We start from the raw sequence: 26,712 nt of genomic DNA on the forward strand, positions 1-26,712 counted from the left end.
TACTTTATAAAACAGATTTTCACTGAATGTGTGTTTTATTACTAAGACAGAAACAAGTTATACTTGGACCTGCAGGGTGCACACTGCTAGCCTAGAGCAGCCATCAGTCCAGCAGGACGTTCTGGAATGACAGGAATGGACTATATCTGCGTTGTCGCCAGTGTGATAACCACTAGTCACCTGTGGGTACTGAGTGCTTGCAATGCAGCAGCTGTGACAGAAGCTTTAAGAACTGTGCTGAGCCCTAATTAAGAGCCACCCTGGATTCTGAATGAATTTGAACAGCAGGTGGAAGGGCAGCAGCTGGATAGACAAACTGGAAGAACGAGACTGACGGGAGCAGCATGTGGACCCGTGACTCCACCAGGGGCGGGAGAGTCTGGGCTGATGGAAAGGATCTCGGGTGTGACTCGCACAGGATGCAGGCGGGCAAGGAGACGCAGTAGAGAACGTGACATCAGGGCTGGAAGAGGCAGCTGGGAACAGGCACGGCTGCTGGGGCAGGGAGGACGGCACTGTGACAGGCGGCGACCACGGGGAAGGCCGAGGTTTGGGGGAGAAATGTCCCAGGAGGGCGAGAGCGGTGACGGCTGGAGACGGGCGGCCAGAGCCAGGATGCGTCTGTATTTAGAGTGGAAGAAAAACAAACGTACTATCTTATACAGACTTTATTGCTCTCCAAACACAAATCAGATTTTATAGAAGTATACAGAAGTATAGGCTTCAAACTCTCAGAACTGAACTCTTACTGAATTTACTTTTTTCTTAGAAAGGTAGGTTCTATTCTTTAATTAGGAACCTTGAGGAAATGAAGTCACACCAGGATTTATAGGCAGAGACCCCAAACCAGCTGGTCCTCCCCAGGCAGGCTGGAGCAGTTAAACCAGGCTAGACCCACTCCAGCTTGGGCCTCCGTCTGCTCTCCACATCGGGGCTCCAGGTTGGCTGGGTCGCAAACTGGCTTCACGTCACCCAAGGACCTGACTGGACTGAATTCGTGGCTTCAGGTTCAAGCACGCCTCACTTCTGCCACTGGCGTGTCCCTCGGCCGTGGACTTAGGAATTTGGTCAAATGCACAAAAAAAGGCCTTGGCTTTCACACATTTAACATTTAGCATTTTTGACTAAACAAGGAACTATTCTGGCAGGCCATGCCGCAATAATTTGCGATTTTGCTAACTTATCACTTTCAACAACAGGCATGTGGAGCTGTGGGTTTAGAGGCAGTCACTCACCCAGTCCCGGAGCCTCAGCAACCACCAGTCCTCTAATCACGATCTCAAACACACTTTGTCTGAAAACATCAAATACAGCGATGGTGCAAGGAGGAACCCACAAACAGCGGAGCGTGCGCTCTACTGTGAGTGACAAGGGTTCATTTTAGTCAAACGCTGTACAAAGAGCTTCAAAAGATCTTCTGTCTGTCTTCAGAAATTCATTCATTCATACTACTACCCACTTAAGGGAAAAAAAAGATGCCTTATAACGAAAACATCTTAATTTGAAGAAACATGATTGATTTTCCAATGTTGGTATAAGATACATCAATTAAGTTTTAGGCAATATAAAAAAATCTAAACTATGATAGTGCTTCAGTGCAATTATTTATAGCTAGAAGAAAAATAAATCAAATGTATCAAAGGTTTAAGACACATCACTTCTGAAGTACAGTTTTCAAGACATGTTTATGATCTACAGTCTTGTCAAGAGAATATTCTACGGCAATAGTTCAACCATTTGAATACTAGTTTACAGATTCCCTCTTGGCGCCACAGAAGCGGGTGTAGGATGAATTTCAATAGCATCTAACACAGGCTTCATTGTACTTGCTTCACACTTTTGTTTTTAGAACACAGTCTGGAATCTTTTTTCTGCTTGAAAATAGGCGAATTCAAGAAACACAAATCTGTAAAAGGGTCCCCTCTTCTCAGTTTCCTGTAAGAGTAAAGAGAACTCTTAAGCATGATTATACGCATCCCAACACTAACTTACTCTTCAGTTTAAATTTATTGTAGACCATGCCATTGTTAATATTCTCACTTCAGTTTTTCATCAAAATGGTGTATTTCCAATAAGGCTCACCCTTTAATGAAGCTCTATAAACTTACTCTCCCAGGTGTGTGATTAAAAGTGAGTTCCCACAAGCCGAGTACTCACGAAGCGAGTGTGGGCTCCTTATAGTTCACGATGGCGGCTGTGCACCGACGTTTGCGTAACGACACTGGTGGGCTTTCTACATTCTTTTTTGGAGAAAGAGAAAGCTTTCTGGTTTCCACCACAGGATGCAAAGGGACATTTGTGATATCCTTCAGGCTAAACGGAGGTGACTGGACAGTCTCACCTACAAAAACAAATTTCACTGAGTACAGTCCAAAAAACAAACAGGGACTAAAACTATGTGCTTACACACCTTAAATGCATCAAAATCTGCAGAGGAAGGAAAACTCCCAAACTCATTCTACAAGGCCATCCTCACCCTGACACCAAAATCAGACAAAGATGTCATAAAAAGAAAATTACAGGCCAATATCACTGATGAACATAGATGCAAAAATCCTCAACAAAATTCTAGCAAACAGAATCCAACAATACACTGAAAGGATCAGGGCTTCCCCGGTGGCTCCTGTAATGCAGGAGACGCAGGTTCAATCGCTGGGTGGAGGAGAGCCCCTGGAGGAGGAAATGGCAACCCATTTACGATAAAACACTCTCCAGAAAGCAGACTTAGAAGGAACATACTTCAACATAATAAAGGCCATATACAACAAACCCACAGCAAACATTATTCTCAACAGTGAGAAACTTGAAGAAAGCATTTCCTCTAATATCGGGAATGAGACAGGCTACCCATTCTTGCCATGATTATTCAACGTACTTTTGGAAGTCCTGGCCACAGCAATCAGAGAGGAAAAAGAAATAAACCCAAATCAGAAAAGAAGTAAAACTCTATTTGCAGGGAGATGATACTATACATAGAAAATCCTAAAGATTCCACCAGAAAATTACTAGAACTAATCAATGAATACAGAAAGTTGCAGGATAAAAAACTAGCACAGAAATACCTTGCATTCATACACACAATGAAAAATCAGAAAGAGAAATTAAGGAAACAATTCCATTCACCACTGCAACAAAAAAAATACCTAGGAATAAACTTACGTGATAGATAGAGTACCTGATGAACTATGGACGGAGGTTCGTGACACTGTGCAGGAGACAGGGACCAAGACCATCCCCATGGAAAAGAAATGCAAAAAAGCAAAATGGCTGTCTGAGGAGGCCTTAAAAATAGCTGGGAAAAGAAGAGAAACGAAAAGCAAAGGAGAAAAGGGAAGATATAAGCATCTGAATGCAGAGTTCCAAAGAATAGCAAGGAGAGATAAGAAAGCGTTCCTCAGCGATCAGTGCAAAGAAATAGAGGAAAACAACAGAATAGGAAAGACAGAGATCGCTTCAAGAAAATTGGAGATACCAAGGGAACATTTCATGCAAAGATGGGCTCAATAAAGGATAGAAATGGTATGGACCTAACAGAAGCAGAAGCTATTAAGAAGAGGTGGCTAGAATACACAGAAAAACTGTACAAAAAAGATCATCATGACCAAGATAATCACGATGGTGTGATCACTCACCTAGAGCCAGACATCTTGGAATGTGAAGTCAAGTGGGCCTTAGAAAGCATCACTACGAACAAAGCTAGTGGAGGTGACGGAATTCCAGTTGAGCTATTTCAAATCCTGAAAGATGATGCTGTGAAAGTGCTGCACTCAATATGCCAGCAAACTGGGAAATCTCAGCAGTGGCCACAGGACTGGAAAAGGTCAGTCTTCATTCCAATCCCAAAGAAAGGCAATGCCAAAGAATGCTCAAACTACCGAACAATTGCACTCATCTCACACGCTAGTAAAGTCATGCTCAAGATTCTCCAAGTCAGGCTTCAGCAATACATGAACCGCGAACTTCCAGATGTTCAAGCTGGTTTTAGAAAAGGCAGAGGAACCAGAGATCAAACTGCCAACATCCGCTGGATCGTGGAAAAAGCAAGAGAGTTCCAGAAAAACATCTATTTCTGCTTCATTGACTATGCCAAAGCCTTTGACTGTGTGGATCATAAGAAACTGTGGAAAATTCTGAAAGAGATGGGAATACCAGACCACCTGACCTGCCCCTTGAGAAACCTGTATGCAGGTCAGGGAGCAACAGTTAGAACAGGACATAGAACAACAGACTGGTTCCAAATAGGAAAAGGAGTACGTCAAGGCTGTATATTGTCACCCTGCTTATTTAACTTCTATGCAGAGTACATCATGAGGAACGCTGGGCTGGAAGAAGCACAAGCTGGAATCAAGATTGCCAGGAGAAATATCAATAATCTCAGATATGCAGATGACACCACCCTTATGGCAGAAAGTGAAGAGGAACTCAAAAGCCTCTTGATGAAAGTGAAAGAGGAGAGTGAAAAGGTTGGCTTGAAGCTCAACATTCAGAAAACTAAGATCATGGCATCTGGTCCCATCACTTCGTGGAAAATAGATGGGGAAACAGTGGAAACAGTGTCAGACTTTATTTTTTTGGGCTCCAGAATCACTGCGGATGCTGACTGCAGCCATGAAATTAGAAGACGCTTACTCCTTGGAAGGAAAGTTATGTCCAACCTAGGTAGCATATTAAAAAGCAGAGACATTACTTTGCCAACCAAGGTCCGTCTAGTCAAGGCTATGGTTTTTCCCGTGGTCATGTATGGATGTGAGAGTTGGACTATGAAGAAAGCTGATCGCTGAAGAATTGATGCTTTTGAACTGTGGTGTTGGAGAAGACTCTTGAGAGTCCCTTGGACTGCAAGAAGATCGAACCAGTCCATTCTAAAGGAGATCAATCCTGGGTGTTCATTGGAAGGACTGGTGCTAAAGCAGAAGCTCCAATAGTTTGGCCACCTCATGAGAAGAGCTGACTCACTGTAAAAGACCCTGATGCTGGGAGGGATTGGGGGCAGGAGGAGAAGGGGACGACAGAGAATGAGATGGCTGGATGGCATCACCGACTTGATGCACATGGGTTTGACTGAACTCTGGGAGTTGGTAACGGACAGGAAGGCCTGGCGTGCTGTGTTTCATGGGGTTGCAAAGAGCTGGACACGACTGAGTGACCGAACTGAACTGAACTGAAGGAGACAAAAGACCTGTATGCAGAAAACTGTAAAACACTGATGAATGAAATCAAATATGACAGAAACATATGGAGAGAGACACCATGTTCTTGGATCAGAAGAACAATATTGTGAAAGATGACTATACTACCCAAAGTAATGTACAGATTCAATGCAATCCCTAATCAAACTACCAATTGGATTTTAAAAGAACTAGAACAAAAAATTTCACAATTTATATGGAAACACAAAAGTCCCTAAAAATAGCCAAAGCCATCTTGAGAAAGAAGAATGGAACTGGAAGAATCAACCTTCCTGACTTCAGACTATACTGCAAAACTACAGTCATCAAGCCAATATGGTACTGGCACAAGAAAAAGAAATGTAGAACAATGGAACAAGATAGAAAGCCCACAGACAAACCTATGCACCTATGGGTACCTTTTTTTGACAAAGGAGGCAAGAATACACAATAGAGAAAAGAGCCTCTTCAGTAAGTGGTGCTGGGAAACTGGACAGCTACATGTGAGAGAATGAACCTAGAACACTCTCTAATACCATCTGTCCGTGGGACTCTCCAAGCAAGAACACTGGAGTGCTCTGCCATTTCCTTCTCCAGGGGATCTCCCTGACACAGGGATCAAATCCAGGTCTCTCAGAGCCTTGCAGGCAGATTCTTTTTTTCTGAGTCACCAGGGAAGCCCGTCTAATACCATACACAAAAAATAAAACAGATTAAAGATTTAAAAATAAGGCCAGAAACTATAAAGCTCTTAGAGCAAAAATAGGCAGTACACTCATTGACATATATCACAGCAAGATCCTCTGTGATCTACCTCCTAGAGTAATAGAAATAACTAAAGTAAAAAAATGGGACTGAATAAAACTTAAAAGCTTTCCCACAGCAAAGTGAGTCACTCAGTTGTGTCTGACTCTTTGTGACCCTATGGAGTTCTCCAGGCCAGAATACTGGAGTGGGTAACCATTCCATTCTCCAGGGGATCTTCCCAACCCAGGGATTGAACCCGGGTCTCCCGAACTGCAGGCAGAGTCTTTACCAGCTGAGCCACCAGGGAAGCCCAAGAATACTGGAGTGGGTAGCCTATCCCTTCTCCAAGGGATCTTCCTGACCCAGGAATCGAACCAGGGTAGCCTGATTTGCAGGCGGATTCTTTACCAGCTGAGCTACCAGGGAAGCCCTCCAAAAGGCATAGCAACAGAAACGATAAACAAGATTAAAAGACAACCCTCAGAATGAGAAAAAATAATTGCAAACAAAACAACTGACAAAAGATTAATCTGCAAACTATACAAGCAACTCACACAGCTCAATACCAGAAAAACAAACAGAGGACCTAAACAGACTTTTTTCAAAAGACGACATAAACAGATGGCCAACAAACACATGAAAAGATGCTCGACAATGCGCATTATTTGGTTCAGTTCAGTTCAATCCCTCAGTAGTATCCGACTCTTTGCGACCCCATGAATAACAGCACGCCTGGCCTCCCTGTCCATCAACTCCCAGAGTTCACTCAAACTCATGTCTATCGAGTTGGTGATGCCATCCAGCCATCTCATTCTCTGTCGTCCGCTTCTCCTCCTGTCCCCAATCCCTCCCATCATCAGTCTTTTCCAGTGAGTCAACTCTTTGCATGAGGTAGCCAAAGTATTGGAGTTTCAGCTTTAGCATCAGTCCTTGCAATGAACACCTAGGACCGATCTCCCTTAGAATGGAATGGTTGGATCTCCTTGCAGTCCAAGGGACTCTCAAGAGTCTTCTCCAACACCACAGTTCAAAAGCATCAATTCTTCGGCGATCAACTTTCTTCACAGTCCAACACTCACATCCATACATGACCACTGGAAAAACCATAGCCTTGACTAGACGAACCTTGGTTGGCAAAGTAATGTCTCTGCTTTTCAATATGCCATCTAGGTTGGTCATAACTTTCCTTTCAAGGAATAAGCATCTTTTAATTTCATGGCTGCAATCACTATCCGCAGTGATTTTGGAGCCCAAAAAGATAAACTCTGACACTGTTTCCCCATCTATTTCCCATGAAGTGATGGGACCAGATGCCATGATCTTAGCTTTCTGAATGTTGAGCTTCAAGCCAATTTTTTCACTCTCCTCCTTCACTTTCATCAAGAGGCTTTTTTAAGTTCCTCTTCACTTTCTGCCATAAGGGTGGTATCATCTGCATATCTGCTGCTACTGCTGCTGCTGCTAAGTCACTTCAATCGTGGCCGACTCTGTGTGACCCCATAGACGGAAGCCCACCAGGCTCCCCCGTCCCTGGAATTCTCCAGGCAAGAACACTGGAGTGGGTTGCCATTTCCTTCTCCAATGTGTGAAAGTGCAAAGTGAAAGTGAAGTTGCTCAGTCGTGTCCGACCCTTAGCGACCCCATGGACTGTAGCCTACCAAGCTCCTCCATCCATGGGATTTTCTAGGCAAGAGTACTGGAGTGGCTTGCCATTGCCTTCTCCGTCTGCATATCTGAGGTTATTGATATTTCTCCTGGCAATCTTGATTCCAGCTTGTGCTTCTTCCAGCCCAGCATTCCTCGTGATGCACTCTGCATATATACTAAACAAGCAGGGTGACAATATACAGCCTTGACGTACTGCTTTTCCTATTTGGAACCAGTCTGTTGTTCCATGTCCAGTTCTAACTGTTGCTTCCTGACCTGCTTACAGCTTTCTCAAGAGGCAGGTCAGATGATCTGGTATTCCCATCTCTTTCAGAATTTCCCACAGTTTATGGTGATCCACACAGTCAAAGGCTTGGGCATAGTCAATAAAGCAGAAATAGATGTTTTTCTGGAACTCTCCTGCTTTTTCCATGATCCAGCGGATGTTGCAATTTGATCTCTGGTTCCTCTGCCTTTTCTAAAACCAGCTTGAATATGTGGAAGTTCATGGTTCATGTATTGTTGAAGTCTGGCTTGGAGAATTTTGAGCATGATTTTAATAGAGTTTTGCCAAGAGAACGCACTGGTCATAGCTAACACCCTCTTTCAACAACACAAGAGAAGACTCTACACATGAACATCACCAGATGGTCAATACCGAAATCAGACTGATTATATTCTTTGCAGCCAAAGATGGAGAAGCTGTATACAGTCAGCAGAAACAAGACCAGGAGCTGACTGTGGCTCAGATCATGAACTCCTTATTGCCAAATTCAGACTTAAATTGAAGAAATTAGGGAAAACCACTAGACCATTCAGGTATGACCTAAATCAAATCCCTTATGATTATACAGTGGAAGTGAGAAATAGATTTAAGGGACTAGATCTGATAGATAGAGTGCCTGATGAACTCTGGATGGAGGTTCGTGACATTGTAAAGGAGACAGGGACCAAGACCATCCCCATGGAAAAGAAATGCAAAAAAGCAAAATGGCTGTCTGAGGAGGCCTTACAAATAGCTGTGAAAAGAAGAGAAGTGAAAAGCAAAGGAGAAAAGGAAAGATATAAGCATCTGAATGCAGAGTTCCAAAGAAAGGCAAGGAGAGATAAGAAAGCCTTCCTCAGTGATCAATGTGAAGAAATAGAGTAAATAAACAGAATAGGAAAGACTAGAGATCTCCAAGAAAATTAGAGATACCAAGGGAACATTTCATGCAAAGATGGGCTCGATAAAGGACAGAAATGGTATGGACCTAACAGAAGCAGAAGCTATTAAGAAGAGGTGGCTAGAATACACAGAAAAACTGTACAAAAAAGATCATCATGACCAAGATAATCACGATGGTGTGATCACTCACCTAGAGCCAGACATCTTGGAATGTGAAGTCAAGTGGGCCTTAGAAAGCATCACTATGAACAAAGCTAGTGGAGGTGATGGAATTCCGTTGAGCTATTTCAAATCCTGAAAGATGATGCTGTGAAAGTGCTGCACTCAATATGCCAGCAAATTTGGAAAACTCAGCAGTGGCCACAGGACTGGAAAAGTTTTGTTTTTATTCCAATCCCAAAGAAAAGCAATGCCAAAGAATGCTCAAACTGCTGCACAAATGCTCATTATTAGAGAAATGCAAATCAAAACTACAATGCGGTATCACTGCACACCAGTCAGAATGGCCATCATTTAAAAATATACAACCAATAAATTCTGCAGAGATGTGGAGAAAAGGGAACTCTCTTGCACTGTTGGGAATGTAAACCGATAGAGCCACATACAAAGAACAGTATGGAGTTTGCTTTAAAAACTAGGAATAGAACTACCATATGATCCAGCAATCCCACCACTGGGCTACACCCTGAGAAAACCATAATTGGGAAAGAGATGCTTATACCCCAATGTCACTGCAGCACTATTTACAATAGCTGGGACATGGAAGCAGCCTAGATGTTCATCAACAGATGAATGGATGCAGAAATTGTGGTACATGATGATGCTGTGAAAGTGCTACACTCAATATGCCAGGAAATTGGGAAAACTCAGCAGTGGCCACAGGACTGGAAAAGGTCAGTCTTCATTCCAATCCCAAAGAAAGGCAATGCCAAAGAATGCTCAAACTACTGCACAATTGCACTCATCTCACACGCTAGTAATGGTCAAAATTCTCCAAACCAGGCTTCAGTAATATGTGAACCGTGAACTTCCAGATGTTCCAGATGTTTTAGAAAAGGCAGAAATCAAATCACTAACATCCGCCGGATCATGGAAAAAGCAAGAGAGTTCCAGAAAAACATCTATTTCTGCTTCATTGACTATGCCAAAGCCTTTGACTGTGTGGATCACCATAAACTGTGGAAAATTCTAAAAGAGATGGGAATACCAGACCACCTGACCTGCCTCTTGAGAAACCTGTATGCAGGTCAGGAAGCAACAGTTAGAACTGGACATAGAACAACAGACTGGTTCCAAATAGGAAAAGGAGTACGTCAAGGCTGTATATTGTCACCCTGCTTATTTAACTTCTATGCAGAGTACATCATGAGGAATGCTGGGCTGGAAGAAGCGTAGGCTGGAATCAAGATTGCCAGGAGAAATATCAATAACCTCAGATATGCAGATGACACCACCCTTATGGCAGAAAGTGAAGAGGAACTCAAAAGCCTCTTGATGAAGGTGAAAGAGGAGAGTGAAAAGGTTGGCTTGAAGCTCAACATTCAGAAAACTAAGATCATGGCATCTGGTCCCATCACTTCGTGGGAAATAGATGGGGAAACAGTGGAAACAGTGTCAGACTTTATTTTTTGGGGCTCCAAAATCACTGCAGATGCTGACTGCAGCCATGAAATTAGAAGACGCTAACTCCTTGGAAGGAAAGTTATGTCCAACCTAGATAGCATATTAAAAAGCAGAGACATTACTTTGCCAACCAAGGTCCGTCTAGTCTAGGCTATGGTTTTTCCAGTGGTCGTGTATGGATGTGAGAGTTGGACTGTGAAGAAAGCTGAGCATCGAAGAACTGATGCTTTTGAACTGTGGTGCTGGAGAAAACTCTTGAGAGTCCTTTGGACTGCAAGAAGATCCAACCAGTCCATTCTACAGGAGATCAGTCCTGGGTGTTCATTGGAAGGACTGATGCTGAGGCTGAAACTCCAATACTTTGGCCACCTCATGAGAAGAGTTGACTCATTGGAAAAGACCCTAATGCTGGGAGGGATTGGGGACAGGAGGAGAAGGGGACGATAGAGGATGAGATGGCTGGATAGCATCACCGACTCGATGCACGTGGGTTTGGGTAGACTCCGGGAGTTGGTGATGGACAGGGAGGCCTGATGTGCTGTGATTCATGGGGTTGCAAAGAGTCTGACACAACTGAGCGACTGAACTGAAGTGACTGATACTATTCAAAGTTCAGTTCAGTTCAGTTCAGTTCAGTCGCTCAGTCGTGTCCGACTCTCCGCGACCCCATGAATCACAGCACGCCAGGCCTCCCTGTCCATCACCAACTCCCGGAGTACACTCAAACTCATGTCCACAGAGTCGGTGATGCCATCCAGCCATCTCATTCTCGGTCGTCCCCTTCTCCTCCCGCCCCCAACCTTTCCCAGCATCAGAGTCTTTTCCAGTGAGTCAACTCGTCTCATGAGGTGGCCAAAGTATTGGAGTTTCAGCTTTAGCATCAGTCCCTCCAATGAACATCCAGGATTGATCTCCTTTAGAATGGACTGGTTGGATCTCCTTGCAGTATAAGGGACTCTCAAGAGTCTTCTCCAACACCACAGTTCAAAAGCATCGATTCTTCGGCGATCAGGTTTCTTCACAGTCCAACTCTCACATCCATACATGACCACGGGAAAAACCATTGCCTTGACTAGACGGACCTTGGTCGGCAAAGTAATGTCTCTGCTTTTTAATATACTATCAAGGTTGGTCATAACTTTCCTTCCAAGGAGCAAGTTACTCAGCCTTAAAAAAAGACAGGTTTGAGTCAGTTTTAATGAAGTGGTCGAGCTTAGAGCCTACTGTACAGAGTGAAGTAAGAAAGAGAAATACTGTATATTGACACATGTGTAAGGAATCTAGAAAGGTGGTACTGATGAACCATATGCGGGGCAGCGATGGAGACAGAACTAGAGAACAGACTTGCGGACGGTGTGGGAGGAGTTCAGAGAGCAGCATGGAAACCTACATCACCACATGTAAATAGAGCGCCCGTGGGGATTCGCTGTGCGACACGGGGAGCTCCACCCAGGCTTTGTGGCAACCCAGGGGATGGGGTGGGTTGAGAGATACGAACGTGGTTCAAGAGGGGGATATGTGCACACCTGTGGATGATTTATGCTGATGTATGGCAGAAACCAGTACAATATTGTAAAGCAAGTATCTTTCAATCAAAAAAATTTAAGTACACAAAACCCAACATTTTATAATATAGGTTTTTAAAAACGTTCATCTTTTCCTCTCAGTATAACACTGAAATAATTACTGTGGCTGTGAAGAGCTTACTAAAACTTAACATTCTTAAAAATTTAAAGAAACAAATGAAAATTCTTCTATGACAGCTGGGGCACAATGAATTAGTTGCAACTATGCAACTTCACTTAGTCACACCTGGTTCTTTAGAATTATCCAGGTCTCTATCCCTTTCAATTCTAAAGGTTATCATCAACTGATTTCTTGGTCTCAGAAAGCCACTTAAGTGCATTCTATTCTCCACACAGTGTTAACGCAAAACCCCAAGTGAACTGATTGGCCAACCAAATACTAAATACAAGAGAACTTCTAAGTCACAGGCTCTGTGTAAACCAGGAGAAACGGGGTTCCCTCTAGTAAAGTTTCCCAGCTGGTGCAAGTAGTAAAGAATCCACCTGCCAAGGTAGGAGATGTGGGTTCGATCCCTGGGTATCCCCTGGAGGAGGAAACGGCGACCACTCCAGTATCCCTGCCTGGAGAATCCCAAGGACAGGGGAGACTGGTAGGCTATAATCCATGGGATCACAGAGTCAAACACGACTGAGCATGCACGTGTGCTAATAAAGCTGGTAGATTAAAAAGTTACCCGAAGTTTTTCCTATCAGAAACATCCAAGTTATTCTACCTGGAGCTACATCTATATTGGGAGACAGGTACCCACACACAGAAAGAACACCACAAGGCAAATAATCTCTTAAAATTGCTTTAAAAAGCAAACTCTTTCCCAGGAAAAATTAAACTTTAACTGTAAAATGATTTTATGTTTAATAACCATTGTTCAGGGCTACCTGAGTTTCAGATATTCTGTCTTTCTTGTCCATACATTAACAAATTGTACTATGCTAATTATTCCAACTTTTGGTTCGGAAACTATGGTTAAACAACATCAGATCAGTTGCTATGTTCTGGAATAAAGCTTCTAAAACTTTTACTCATATACCAACCTTCCAGGAAATTTGTTAAAAAGATAGAGGATGTGGGGTATGGCATGAGATTCTGCTTTTCTAAGAAGTTTCCAGGTGATGCTGAAGGTCTGGGGACCAAACTCTGCGTAACACTAGTGTTTTTTTCCTTTAAAAACTTATTATGAAAAAGAAAAAAAAAACTTACTATAAAAATTTAAGTACACAAAGATGGAGACAACAGTATGAGTCCCCATTTATCCAGTTTCAAAAATTATCAACATTCGGCCAATCTTGTTTGATTTACTCTAGAATCATTAGAGCATATTTCTTAAAAGAGATATTTTTATGCTACCAATGGGGAAACAGTGGAAGACTTTATTTTTTTGGGCTCCAAAATCACTGCAGACAGTGACTGTAGCCATGAAATTAAAAGACACTTACTCCTTGGAAGAAAAGTTATGACCAACCTAGACAGCATATTAAAAAGCAGAGACATTACTTTGCCAATGAAGGTCCGGATGGTCAAGACTATGTTTTTTCCAGTAGTCATGTATGAATGTGAGAGTTGGACCATACAGAAAGCTGAGCGCCAAAGAATTGATGCTTTTGAACTGTGGTGCTGGAGAAGACTCTTTATAGAGTCCCTTGGACTGCAAGGAGATCCAACCAGTCCATTCTAAAGGAAATCAACCCTGAATCTTCTTTGGAAGGACTAACACTGAAACTGAAGCTCCAATACTTTAGCCACCTGATGCGAAGAACTGACTCATTGGAAAAGACCCTGATGCTGGGAAAGATTGAATGTGGGAGGAGAAGGGGACGACAGAGGATGAGATGGTTGGATGGCATCACCGACTCAATGGACATGAGTTTGAGCAAGCTCCGGGAGTTGGTGATGGACAGGGAGGCCTGGCGTGCTGCAGTCCATGGAGTCGCAAAGAGTTGGGACACCACTGAGCAACTGAACTGAACCACCTAACTGGGCTTCCCTGGTGGCTGAGCTGGTAAAGAATCTGCCTGCAATGCAAGAGACCTGGGTTCGATCCCTGGGTTGGGAAGATCCCCTGAAGAAGGGAACAGCTATCCACCCCAGTATTCTGGCCTGGAGAACTCTGTGGACTGTATAGTCCATAGAGTCATAAAGAGTTAGACATGACTGAGCAACTTTCACTTTTCACCACCTAACTAGGGGCTTCCTTGGTGGCTCAGACAGTAAAGAATCTACCTGCAATGTAGGAGACATTGGTTTGATCCCTCCATAGGGAAGATCCCTTGGAGAAGGGAATGGCAACCCACTCCAGTATTCTTGCCTGGAGCATCCCATGGATAGAGGAGTCTGGTGGGCTACAATTCACAGGGTCACAAAGAGTCAGATACAACTAACACCATCATACCAACCGTAATAGTGCTGTTATGGGGATCAATGAACCAGCACAACAGCATTTTGAGAATGATAAAACCTGCCTGTTGATGTTCGCACACTATTAATACAATTCCCAGATGAGAATCTTTGTGGGCAGCATCAGGCTGTATTGTCAATATTTGGGCTACTTTCTGATCTAACCAATAAAAAGAACATTTTCTAAGCCACAGTTTTTAGATGTTTTATACATGTCTTATAAAATACTAAGGAATTGAGGAAAAGGTTTTCTTGGTCTTATTAGGCCACCTTCACTAAATAGAAAATTAAATTCTGGATCCTGTCAAGTTGACGATAAAGCAGTCATTAAAATCATAGGTCGCTGGATTTAAGTTCGATTTCATTTTCAGGGGGATGTTTCGGGGGAGTGCATAATAGGCATTTTAATTCAACCTAACTTCAGAACTTTCCTCGCTTTGGAAGGTTTCATTTACTCAAAGTAAAAACACTCTTTCCATGACAAGTACTATTTGTTCTGAAAGAGGAACTGAAGCTAATTTAAATAGTTCAGTTGCTCAGTCGTGTCCGACTCTCCGCGACCAGCTTAAAGTATGTCAAAGCAACACACTGTGGTTTCCACCTCCAGTCCCCCACTATTTAATTTTCCCCAAAGAGACAGATGGTATGTCTATAACCTCCTCCAGAGAAGCAGATGGTAAATGCTAGTATGTAAGTACCAGGAGTGATCATTTATCATAGACATCAAGAGTGCAGGCAAACTAGTAGGCTGCTTACCGGGAGGCGTCTCCGCTGTCTCCGAGCCCTCTGTCTCCTTTCTGCCCCGTCTCAGCGTTCGTTGAGGCCGAGGCCTGGAGACAGCACTCCCGGTTGCTTCAGTGCTGAGATCTGGACTGGACTTGCACGTGGGAACATAGAGGTCATCAGAGTCGCCTCCTGAACAGCTTGACTCACAGATGCTCCCTTCAGACGCACTGTCGGTTTCTCCTCTTGGAGCCTCATTGCACACTTTTTGCCGGAAAGGAGTGAGGTGAACACCTTCTTCCAAATTAAAATTGTAAGCGTCACAGGAGGTGACAACTTCATTCAACTTTTTTTTGGAAACAGTTTTATTTTCACTTTTGCTCCCTTTATACTTTGATACAGATTTTGATTTCCCCCTTTTGTTAGCTTTCTCTTTTCCTTTTCTTTCTTTGGCACCTCTGTGCTTACTTTTAGTTTGTTGTGATTTATAAACATCTTTCTTTGTTTTGGTAGATTGTCCTGGGTGAATCAGCCTTGGTGACAAGTAAATTTGACTCCTGTTGTACCGACAGACACTTTGTTCTACATTTCCAGGTATCTGTGTGATTATTGGTGGGTCTACAAATCTAATCCTTTCTAGTTCCAAAGAGTCCTCTGACAACTGACTGATTCCAAAATCATCCACAGCACTAATCTGACATGGACTGTTAATGTATTTCTTTAAACCACGACGGAGAGATATAGTTCTAGGTAAGACAATATCAGTTGATTTATCTTCACTTGAATCCAAATCAAATTCCGGTCTGTCTTGAGAAATAGTAGGTACTGGCTCTGAGAATTAAAAAAATATAATACACGAGAAAAATAGGTTCACTTTATGAAAATTTAAATTAAGAATCTTAGAATTCAAAGTTAAAAATGGAACTAATGAAAATTCTTTCTGTAGTTTTCCATTTACTCTAAATAAATAAAAATCTGGGGAGCTTACTATTTACTTTAACTGTCTGTACCTATATATTCCAAGGTTGTTACAAGGGTTAAGTAAGATAGTGAATGTTAAGAGCGTACCAGAGTGTAACACGTAGTAGGCTCAGTAAACCGCAGCCACAGCTGTAACCAAGGTTTCTGACTACAGATTTGGAAAAATAAAAATGGATGGACTTTAAAACTCTTTTGTTATTCTGTGTAAAATAAATAGATATTTGCTTTGAGCAGAATACCAAATGAGCAGATTTTAAAAGGTAAAAAAACAAAAATTAGAGAAATTTAATTGCTACTTGTTCTCAAAGATCTCATCGTGCCTTAACAGTATTTTTAGATTTTCATTTGAATTACCTTCTACTTGGAATGATTCTTCTTGTCCTGGACAGTCAGCATCCTCAAGAACTTGCCTTAGAAAGTACCAATAAAAAATAAAAAACTTAATAGCTATGCAATAAAAGCATTTAAGATTTTCTACAAAGTTTTTTTCTTTTAGTAACATTTCATAATTCCATTCTAAATCAGTATATCTGTTCTGTATCAAAGGAAACCAAAAAACACTTATGATGACATGGAAGCAGATTTGTTATGACTGATATTCAACTCCCCCTAGGAGGAACACATCAAATTGAACAGTTCCTCCTGAACACTTTCCCTAACTCATCATTTTATTTAACTGGAGAAACAGCCAATCAGATTGATTACATTAAAGAAGCTCAGTCGGATGCCTCTTTCGGAGGCTGCGGTGTCATTAGCCAGGCTGTGATCTTCTCACAACATACTTTTGTGGCATTTACCTACTGACTCCTCTGAATTAACACTCGTTTTCTTTAAAAAAATTTGTCCCTTTGTTTCATGGAATAGGAAATTTCCATTTTTATGCTTTAATATGGCCATTTCATTCTAATTTTCTTTTTTTTTTTTCCTATACAGAATTTACCCTCTAGACATCAAAACCTAAGTACAAGCTGTGGAAACACGAATAGCAACCAATCAATAACAATTTTAGAAATCTTATAAAAACTCAATTATCTCATCTTACTTTTTGGCCATCACATAAATATTGTATCAGATCTTAACATTCAACAGTTTAAAAACGATTCATGATTAAAATTAATATGGGGACAGAAATCATATTAGTGATTACTTCCGCAAGGAGAGGGGTACTAAGGCACAAACTCAAAAGGGACATGAAGGAAATGGTTTATGACAGGAGCTCTCACCTGGGGACAGTTAACTTGCCCATTCTCCCCCGGGTCCCCAGGATATCTGGCAATGTCTAGACACACCTTTGGTTCTTACAACTATTAGAGGGGGTTGCTATTGGCATTTGGTGGGTTGAGGCTGAGGATGCTGCTAAATGCTCCGCAGTGCTTAGGACCACGCCCACAACAAAGAAGATCCAGTCCAAACAGACAGCAGGGCTCAGCTGAGAAATCCTGGCCAGAGCAATGGCAATGCTCTGCACTTTAATCCAGGTTTCAGTTCACAGGTGTGTATATTAGTCCAACCTACTGCACTCTGTAATTAAGATCTGTGCATTTGACTAATCTAATTTTACTTCAGTAATTCATAAGGAAACAAATAAATTACCCTTAATTCAAGAGAAGGAGTATATGAGGTCTGATGGTATTTCAGAATGAACTGGATAAGTGAGTCAGTGTGACAATTTGTTAAATATGGTAGTTTGTTAGATTTCTTTTCTAAACCGGACTATTTGTGTTACTGGCAAAATAACCAACATTCGAATATCCAATTCTTAGAATAAAAACACGATACAAGAAAAATACAAATGAAGCTTCAAGAGAAGCTTCTTATTCCTAGACATCAAAAAGTAACTAGAAGAAAGCTTTGGTGTGGCTATATAGGACAGAATTTCAACATATCAAGTTTTCTTAAATACATTCTTGAGAGAGTATCAGACTTCAAATACCTGAGTCAGTATGATGCTAATTTCCTTTCACAAATGATCACAGTTAAATATTTATTGGTATTAGCAATAATGAATTTGATACTAACGGTAAATGCTTCACAAATGAATCTCTGGAGTTGTTGTCACTACTGCAGTCCTTTCCACTTTTGGAGTCCATTCCAGAGGGACATAATTCTAGGTTCTGTTAATGTATTAAAACAAAGAAAACACTGGTACAACCAAAATATTCACAACAAAGCATTCATTTATTCAACAATAGATACTTACTGATGGTCTGCTATGGTGCCAGGGACTGTTCTAGGAACCGAATCCATAACTAGAAAACAGAATAAGTACTGCCCTCTTAAAACGGACAGTCTAGCATAGGGAGAAAAACTGTAAAAAAGCTAGTAGTCATAAATGCAATGGAGGAAATATTTACTCAGGGTGAAATGGCAGAGTAACTGATGTCTGGAGGGCTCTTTTAGATGGGATGACTTTCATTTCAAACCTGAAGAAATGCAAAGAGCCAGCCACTTGAAGGAGAAGCACTGGGAACAGAAAATACAAAAGCCATGATGTAGGAAAACCCTCGCTGTGTTTAGGAGAGAAGGCCACTGGGGCTGAGCACCACCACAGAAAAGACCAGGAGGAGGTGGGCACACACAGCCAGCTGACGCAGGGCCCGAGGGCCACGGGACCACAGAAAAGAGCAGGAGGAGGTGGGCACACACAGCCAGCTGACGCAGGGCCCGAGGGTCACGGGACCACAGAAAAGACCAGGAGGAGGTGGGCACACAGAGGCCAGCTGACGCAGGGCCCGAGGGCCACGGGACCACAGAAAAGACCAGGAGGAGGTGGGCACACACAGCCAGCTGACGCAGGGCCCGAGGGCCACGGGTCTGGCATGGAGTCTAAGTGTGGTGAGGAGTCCCTGAAATATTAAGCAGGGAAGTAACATGATCGAAGTTTTAAAAAGATCGATCAGATCACCATGTGAAACACGGACTGAAAAGAGCCAAAGGCACAGGCAGCTAGAAAGTCATCGTGTCAGTCAAGCAAGACGTGTCCACTCGGACTGAATCCTACAGCTGTGAAGGGTTAGCCTAGAAGGTTTTGGGGTAACAAAGTGTGCTCACATTGAACAGGGGTGGAGGTAGGGACAAGGAGCGAGAGGGAAGCTTCGCACGGTTCTGACTTGAGCAAGTAGCTGGGCTGCCTGATGGAGCGGAGCAAGACTTAGAGAGGGAGGCAGAAGTCCACAGTATCTTTGGGAGGGGAAAAAAGTAGAGTTTATACTTGGTACGAAGTATGTTTGAGATCCTTTATAAATACTTATGTGAATATATCAAGTAGTAACTGTGTGGGTGTGTGTGTAGATCTTGAGCTACAAACTTGGAAGTCACCAGCAGGCAGACAATATTTAAAGCTATGGGAAGGGATACAACGGGTCTAGGACAACTGATGTTTAGGAGTAAAGAAGAAGCCAGCAAAAGAGATGTACATGGAACAGTCAAAAAGGTAAACAAGGAGGTTATGATGGTAAGAAAGCTGAGATCAAAGTACTTCCAGCAAAGTCATCCCTGTACCACAGTAGTACTTCAAGGCCAACAAGAAAGAAAAGTGACCTAATTATAAGTTACTGACTTTGGTAACACAGAGGTTTTGGTGACCCAGATACACAGTGACAATAGAACGGTGGGGATGAAAGTCTGACACAGAGTTCAAACGTGAATGGACGCTGAGGAAGGGAAGACAGTAAGTGCTCTGTTCTCTTTGGAAAAGTTCTCCTGTGAATGGAAGCAGAGAAATGAGGAGAGAGCAGAATGAGATCAGGAGAGGTTCCGTTTATTTTCTTTTCCTCTTAAGGTGAGGGAGACACTAAAGCACATTTGTACATAACGGGGACAACTGGGTAGAGGGAGATAAATGCTGGATGAGAGTGCAGACTTTCAGGAGCAAAGTCCTAGAGGAGGAGAAGGGAATCGGATTTCACGGGGGACTGGCCTTGGACAGGAGCAGACGCTTCAGCCAATGGCACCAGAAGGAAAAGGAGAGATGGTACAGACCCAGGCAGATGTGTATAAACAGATGTGTGTCAGGGAAACAAGAGGCCCAGTCTGATCACTTAAAAGTCATTCCAATTCAGTGCAGTTGTTTTATGAAATCTAACGGACAATATACAGACATTATAATGAACAGGTTGAAACTGTTCATCAGAAATAAAACTGGAAATTTAATCTTGTTTATAAAAGTTTTAAGTTGATTACCAATACAGGTAACGTTCTAAAGCTAGTATTACTGAAGGTAAAGGAGGATATTTAACTACAGAGAGAGATAAAATTTTACAAGATCCATAATAAAAGTTCAGTTCAGTCGCTCAGTCGTGTCCGACTCTTTGCGACCCCATGAATCACAGCAAACCAGGCCTCCCTGTCCATCACCAACTCCCGGAGTTCACTCAAACACATGCCCATCGAGTCGGTGATGCCATCCAGCCATCTCATTCTCTGTCGTCCCCTTCTCCTCCCGCCCCCAATCCTTCCCAGCATCAGAGACTTTTCCAGTGAGTCAACTGGTCGCATGAGGTGGCCAAAGTATTGGAGTTTCAGCTTTAGCATCAGTCCTTCCAATGAACACCCAGGACTGATCTCCTTTAGAATGGACTGGTTGGATCTCCTTGCAGTCCAAGGGAATAAAACGTTAAGAAACGCTATTAGTACTTTCTGATTAATCCTTAAAAGGTAAGATAATTATTGGTAGGCAAGAAATAAAAACATTCTTATTAAAGCATTTTAAGCTTCTCTATCACTACAAACTGACTTGATAAACAAGGACGCACAAATACACAATGATGGTTGAGAGCAAGTGACACATAAAACGTGGCAGAAAACAAACTCTGATGTTTTAAATGCTAAGAATACTTTCACCTAGCAACTAACGCTATCTTTTAATACTAAAAAATCATTGATAAATGTCAAAAGGTCTATAATAAAAGAATTTTTTCACCAGTTTTTGTGATTATCTTATTGAATAATTCACTTGACACTATTCTGTGTGATTTCAGCAAAAATCTGAAAAGGGAAGAGGAAGATTCAAATGTCTTTGGAGAAATGTTTTTCCTCACCGGTTGACCAAACAAGAAAGAAAATTAGGAAAGATTACATTCTGAGGGGAAAAAGTTTTTTTAAAAAAATAATCTAACCCTTACACGAAGGTTAAAAAGAAAAAAAAATCTAATCTTTATAGTAATTCTCTATCATACTAAAATGCATATATTGCATGTGTGTGTATACACATATATTCTATGTATTATACACAGAAAAGATATGGAATGACCTTAGTAGCAGGGAAGCAAGAGCCCTCTCACCAACCCCTCCTCTAGGTGGAGAGAGGACTTAACTCCTTTCTTGAGCGCACCCCCCAACCCTAAGCACTAGGCTCTGGCTTCTGCTGCCCTAGGTGCCAGCACAGCTGTCCTCACTGGTGTGGCAAACAGATGGACACCTAAGTGTTCCCACCTGACTTCTTCCTCTGCTCCATGGAGTTTCCCTGGCAGTGGCCTTTGGGAAAATGAGAGGAGAGACTGACCCAGGGAAGATCCTAAACCAAACTTTCTCCATGTGTTATTTTGGCTGGCCTGTCTATACACCCCTAGACACAAACAGCATCAGATTAAAAAGCTGACAGCAAAATGTTCAAGATATTTCTTCTTTGGCAGTTAATGTATAGTTGTCCTGAAGGAAATCAGTCCTGAATATTCATTGGAGGGACTGATGCTGAAGCTGTAACTACCATACTCTGGCCACCTGATGCAAAGAACTGACTCAATGGAAAAGACCCTGATGCTGGGTAAGACTAAAGGTGGGAGGAAAAGGGGACGGATGACAGAAGATGAGATGGTTGGATGGCATCATCGACTCAATGGACATGGGTTTGGGTGGACTCTGGCAGTTGGTGATGGACAGGGAGGCCTGGTGTGCTGTAGTTCATGGGGTTGCGGAGAGTTGGACATGACTGAGCGACTGAACTGAACTGTCCTAATTCAGCCAACTAGTAGATAAAAATGATTCTCCATAAAGCACTTAACTACTTCTCACCTCCCTAATTAAGGCAGTCCTTACACAACACCACTGGTGTAGCAAAACTCCATAGAAAAGCTAAGATTAACAGCACTGATTAAAACTTCCTGACTACTCTGCTTCCACTACCACTTCCAGACCTTCAGCTTACTTGCCCTCCCTTTGACTCATTTTGCTGACCATTCAAAGGGTCTGGCCACGCAAGAGACTAAACTATTTTTTCTATACCTTGTCTTGCTACACTCTTTCAGAAGCAAGTTATAGGAGCATCACCAGTATCCTTGAAGCGTTCTTAACTGGCCACACACAACTATGGGGCTAGAGCACTGAGAAAAGACGTCCTGACCAATTCACTAATAACAGAGCTATCAGTATAATTAATTTAAAAAACACAACTGATCTAAATTGCTAATTTATGGCTTTAACATTATCTTCCTAAGAAATCCAGCCTTCCCGATGAAAATACCTGAGCAGGTTCTTCTGTCTGTTGTGATGTAAGTTTATTTTTCAGTGTGTATAGTTGATAGCTGAGGAAGTAACATTCTCTCCTCAGCTTTAAGATGACATCGTGGGCTTCTTTCAATTTGGACTTCTCATTTTCCAAAGCTAAGGCTAACATTCTATTGTTGTCTTCATAGTTTAGCACTTTTGAAGTGTTGGCTAAAAGAAAATAAAAATTTTTTTATCAGTAATTAAATCTAACCTTAAAAAGTGATGTACAGGAAACACGAAAATCTCTTACTGATTGTTTGGCACGGTGCAAAGATCAAAGACTTTCGTTTAATCTCTGTCAAATTTTTACTCCTTTTCTCTTTTATTTGTTTCTTTATGTCTTCAAGACTATCTTGAAAAGACTTTTTGAGGCATCTTTCCTTGGCCATCTTCTGCCCTAGGACTTTAAAAATAATAGAAATCATTTAATTTTTGAAGGGATGGTATCAAATATAAAACAAAACTGAAAACACAGGTTGTCCATAAAAAATGATTAGAGGCTTTGTAACTGCAGAATCAGTCCAAAGTAGACAGCTAATCTGATAATAACCTACATTTTGCAGCTTTTAAATTACATTAATGTTTGTGGCATCATTTTATCTTCCTCAGGTACTTTATAGGCAGAGTTTAATCAATATGATTTCCAACCCAAAGACTGTAATATGCCACTTATTAATTCTGTAACAAATACTGGGGGCTTACTACGCACTATGACGGCATTAATGTTTGTGGCATCATTTTATCTTCCTCAGGTACTTTATAGGCAGAGTTTAATCAATATGATTTCCAACCCAAAGACTGTAATATGCCACTTATTAATTCTGTAACAAATACTGGGGGCTTACTACGCACTATGACGGCATTAGTATTTTGCTACTAAATACAGACTACTTTGCATGAACACCTTTTGCTCTACATTGTACTTTGCAGATCTTCAAATTACAAAAAAAAATTCTAGTTTCCTATGGCAATCTATATACATAAGTTTTCACTACAAAGCACATCTTCATCTCCTGAGTTTGTCAGACGTTTTCCTGAACCTTACATTTTCTTGAGTATTTTCTCCAGGCCTTCCTTGTTTTCCTCCGGGCTCTTAAATACAGATACTGTAGATTTCATTTAAATATTTTCTTTCTGCCAATACAGATACAATATATACTGGGATGTTTTCAAGGACAGGCAGGGGAACTACTATTTTTAAAGCGCTGACATTAAGTGGGATGTTTAAAACACCCTAACTGTGGTGCTGGAGAAGACTCTTGAGAGTCTCTTGGACTGCAAGGAGATCCAACCAGTCCATCCTAAAGGAGATCAGTCCTGGGTATTCATTGGAAGGACTGATGCTAAAGCTGAAACTCCAATACTTTGGCCACCTCATGCGACCAGCTGACTCACTGGAAAAGTCTCTGATGCTGGGAAGGATTGGGGGCGGGAGGAGAAGGGGACGACAGAGAATGAGATGGCTGGATGGCATCACCGACTCGATGGGCATGAGTTTGAGTGAACTCCGGGAGTTGGTGATGGACAGGGAGGCCTGGCGTGCTGTGGTTCACGGGGTCGCGGAGAGTCGGACACGACTGAGCGACTGAACTGAACCACAGGGAAGTTTCTTTAGTTCAAACCTGGAGATGTTTGCGAGCCAGACAAATTAGGTAATTAAGCAAGTTGGCTTAATTATTTTAAAAGCACAGTCTATCTTAAAAAGTTTCGTTCAGACATTAAGTCAACTTAAAAAGGAGATGAGCCCCGTCAGAAGTTTCCTTCCCGCCTGGGCCGACGGTCTTACGAGGGGGTGTGGCGGCCAGCAGGGCGGGAGAAGTCAGGACAGGGCCGCCCTGGACTCGGGTTTAGGGGTCTGGATTCCCCAGCACCAGGGCGGGAGCTCTCCAGCCTCACTCCTGCGTCGTCCCTGCCGCTGGGCTGCCGGGAGGACCGACCAGTGCGGCTTCTCCAGAGGGGGAAGCGAAAAAGCGAAGGACGCCACCTGCTCAGGCTGCCGGCCTGCGGGCCGCCTCCGCTCGAGCCTGGGCTTCAGATCCCGCGAACGCGCCACCTCCCGGTCTCCGCGAGGCGGGAGGTTCAGGCCCCACCGAACAGCGGAGGAACTCGGAGAGGGGCGCCGGGCGGGCCGGCGCCAGGCCCGAGCTTCCGGCCGCCGAACGAGAAGGGCCGGGAGACCCCGCGGCGGGCGGCGCGGCGCGACACCCCTGGGCCCGGAAAGCCGCGGCCCCCTCCCCGGAGAGGGAGCCGGGGCGGGCGGGCGTGAGGCCCGCAGGCCCGCCTCTCGCGGGACGCCCCGGACGGTACCTGGGCCGCTTCCGCCACAGCTGTCGCTCTGCTCACACCAGACTCCGCGGGCAGGCCCAGCCGCGCACGCCGGGACCTGCGGAACCACAGCCTCAGACGCCGGCTCGCGCCGCCGTCCCCGTTCAAACTCTCCGCCGCGCGCGCCCATTGGCTGGCGGTCACGTGACGCGGCAGCCGCCCCGGCGTAGACGGAGCCCCGCCCCTCGGGGGCGACCCCTGACGCGATCTCGCGGGGACTGAGGCTTCGCGCTGCCGCGGCCGTTTCCCGCGGGGCGGAGTCCGTGGTCCGGCGCTTTTCGGCCTCCCGCTGTGGGGTTTAGGGGGCGGAGCCACCGTGACACCTTGAGGGGCGGGGACTTTAGGGAGTGAAAAGCTTCCGGTTTACTGGGCCCACCGCCCATCTTCGAGGTCGTGTGCAAGGGCTCCCTCTGGCGGAAAGAGTCTTCGTGGTGGTTTGCCGGCTGAAGCAGTCAGCCCACCGCGTGGAGGCCGTTAAAGGGGTGGGGTTCTGCAGGCCAGCGTACTGGAGTGGGTAGGTCGTTCCCTTCGCCAGGGATCGGACCCAGGGCTCCCGCGTTGCAGGCGGATTCCTCACCTCTGAGCCACCAGGGAAGCTTCAGTTAAAGGGATATGCAAGCCGAAACAGAGAGGAGCTTTTGGAGTAACCGGATTTTGTTAGGGAGGTTGCAGACGTCTGAAATATTCAGGTCCAGGTTCTTTCTCTTTGCTCCTCAGAAAATAGCAGTAGCATCTATTGAGTTACCTGCCCAGAAGCCTGGGAAAATCTTCCTGATTATTTATCATCCCTTAGCTCTTCCGTGTCCTATTAGTTACCCAGTACTGTCAATTCTACTTTCTAAGTATTTTTTAGGTCTATACTGACTCTGTGGACATGAGTTTGAGTGAACTCCGGGAGTTGGTGATGGACAGGGAGGCCTGGCGTGCTGTGATTCATGGGGTCGCGGAGAGTCGGACACGACTGAGCGACTGAACCGAACTGTGAAATGAGTGAAGGGCCTCTGGCACATACCTGCCAAGAGTTAAACAATGTTGCTGGTTTCTTCAGCTGTTACTACTAACAGACATTTGCAGCTGGACCCGTCCTTGACAAAGTGGAGTACTCTTTGACTCTGTGGAGATTATACTTTGCACCTGGCCTTCTCCCTCTGTTCTCTCTCGTCAGTTCAGTTCAGCCGCTCAGTAGTGTCCGACTCTCTTGTAGCATTCTGTATTTCAGAAAGAAGGTAATGGGCCTATAACTTTAGGGACACTAGTCACAGTTGCTGAGTTGCCTGATGCTAACTGTGGCATTTTGAAACTACAAAAAAAGGCTGGGCTTTCGTGAGAATATAAAAACGTCTCCCTATTCTTGAGAGAAGAGGGCACAATTCTTGAGATGCTAGCCTTCTGCGTTTCCCATTTGCTGGGAAAAGTACTAAAGCCACTCTTTTCTGTTTCCTCGAAGCTCTGTCTCCATATTTCTGTTTGGCTTTGGTGGACAGGGAGCCAAGGTTTTAACAACCAAACCCTATTTTACATCCCCTAATCGAAGCAACTACCTAATGTCTTTCTACAAACTGCGCTGGTACCTGCTCTGACTGCAAACTCCCATTCTATTGTCAGGGTGTTTTCTCCAAAAGGCGGGCTCTGACCTTAAACAGATTTAAGCTTTCTTCATGTTAGTGTGACCTTACTACTCACATGTTAATGTCAGTGACTGCTTTGTAGCTAATCAGCTACAAACAAGTAAGTTTAATAATTCTACTACTCTAAAAAAGTGGAAATGTTAGTAACCAATCACACAAAAATGAACTCATTCATGCTTTATGAACTGAGCTGACTACTGAAAGCTAAGCTTGTAACCACTTCTAGTTTGAAGACTCC

At 43.4% G+C, this 26,712-nt stretch overlaps 1 protein-coding gene across 1 annotated transcript; it reads right to left on the bottom strand.

The window, feature by feature from the left end:
• Nucleotides 1–1,752: 1,752 nt before the first annotated feature.
• Nucleotides 1,753–25,081, bottom strand: SGO1 (shugoshin 1). The gene is made up of 8 exons (XM_088835460.1): nt 24,829–25,081; nt 22,772–22,924; nt 22,496–22,689; nt 18,055–18,149; nt 16,390–16,445; nt 15,088–15,885; nt 2,158–2,341; nt 1,753–1,935 (listed from the first exon to the last, which is right to left on the bottom strand). Exons 1-8 carry the CDS (start codon nt 24,974–24,976, stop codon nt 1,818–1,820), a joined length of 1,746 nt encoding a protein of 581 aa, XP_088691586.1. The 5' UTR covers nt 24,977–25,081; the 3' UTR covers nt 1,753–1,817.
• Nucleotides 25,082–26,712: the final 1,631 nt, after the last annotated feature.

Source organism: Moschus berezovskii, chromosome 1, assembly GCF_049115385.1.
Source record: "Moschus berezovskii isolate FMDL1 chromosome 1, NW_MosBer_1.0, whole genome shotgun sequence".
In the NCBI taxonomy this organism is placed as follows: Eukaryota; Metazoa; Chordata; class Mammalia; order Artiodactyla; family Moschidae; genus Moschus; species Moschus berezovskii.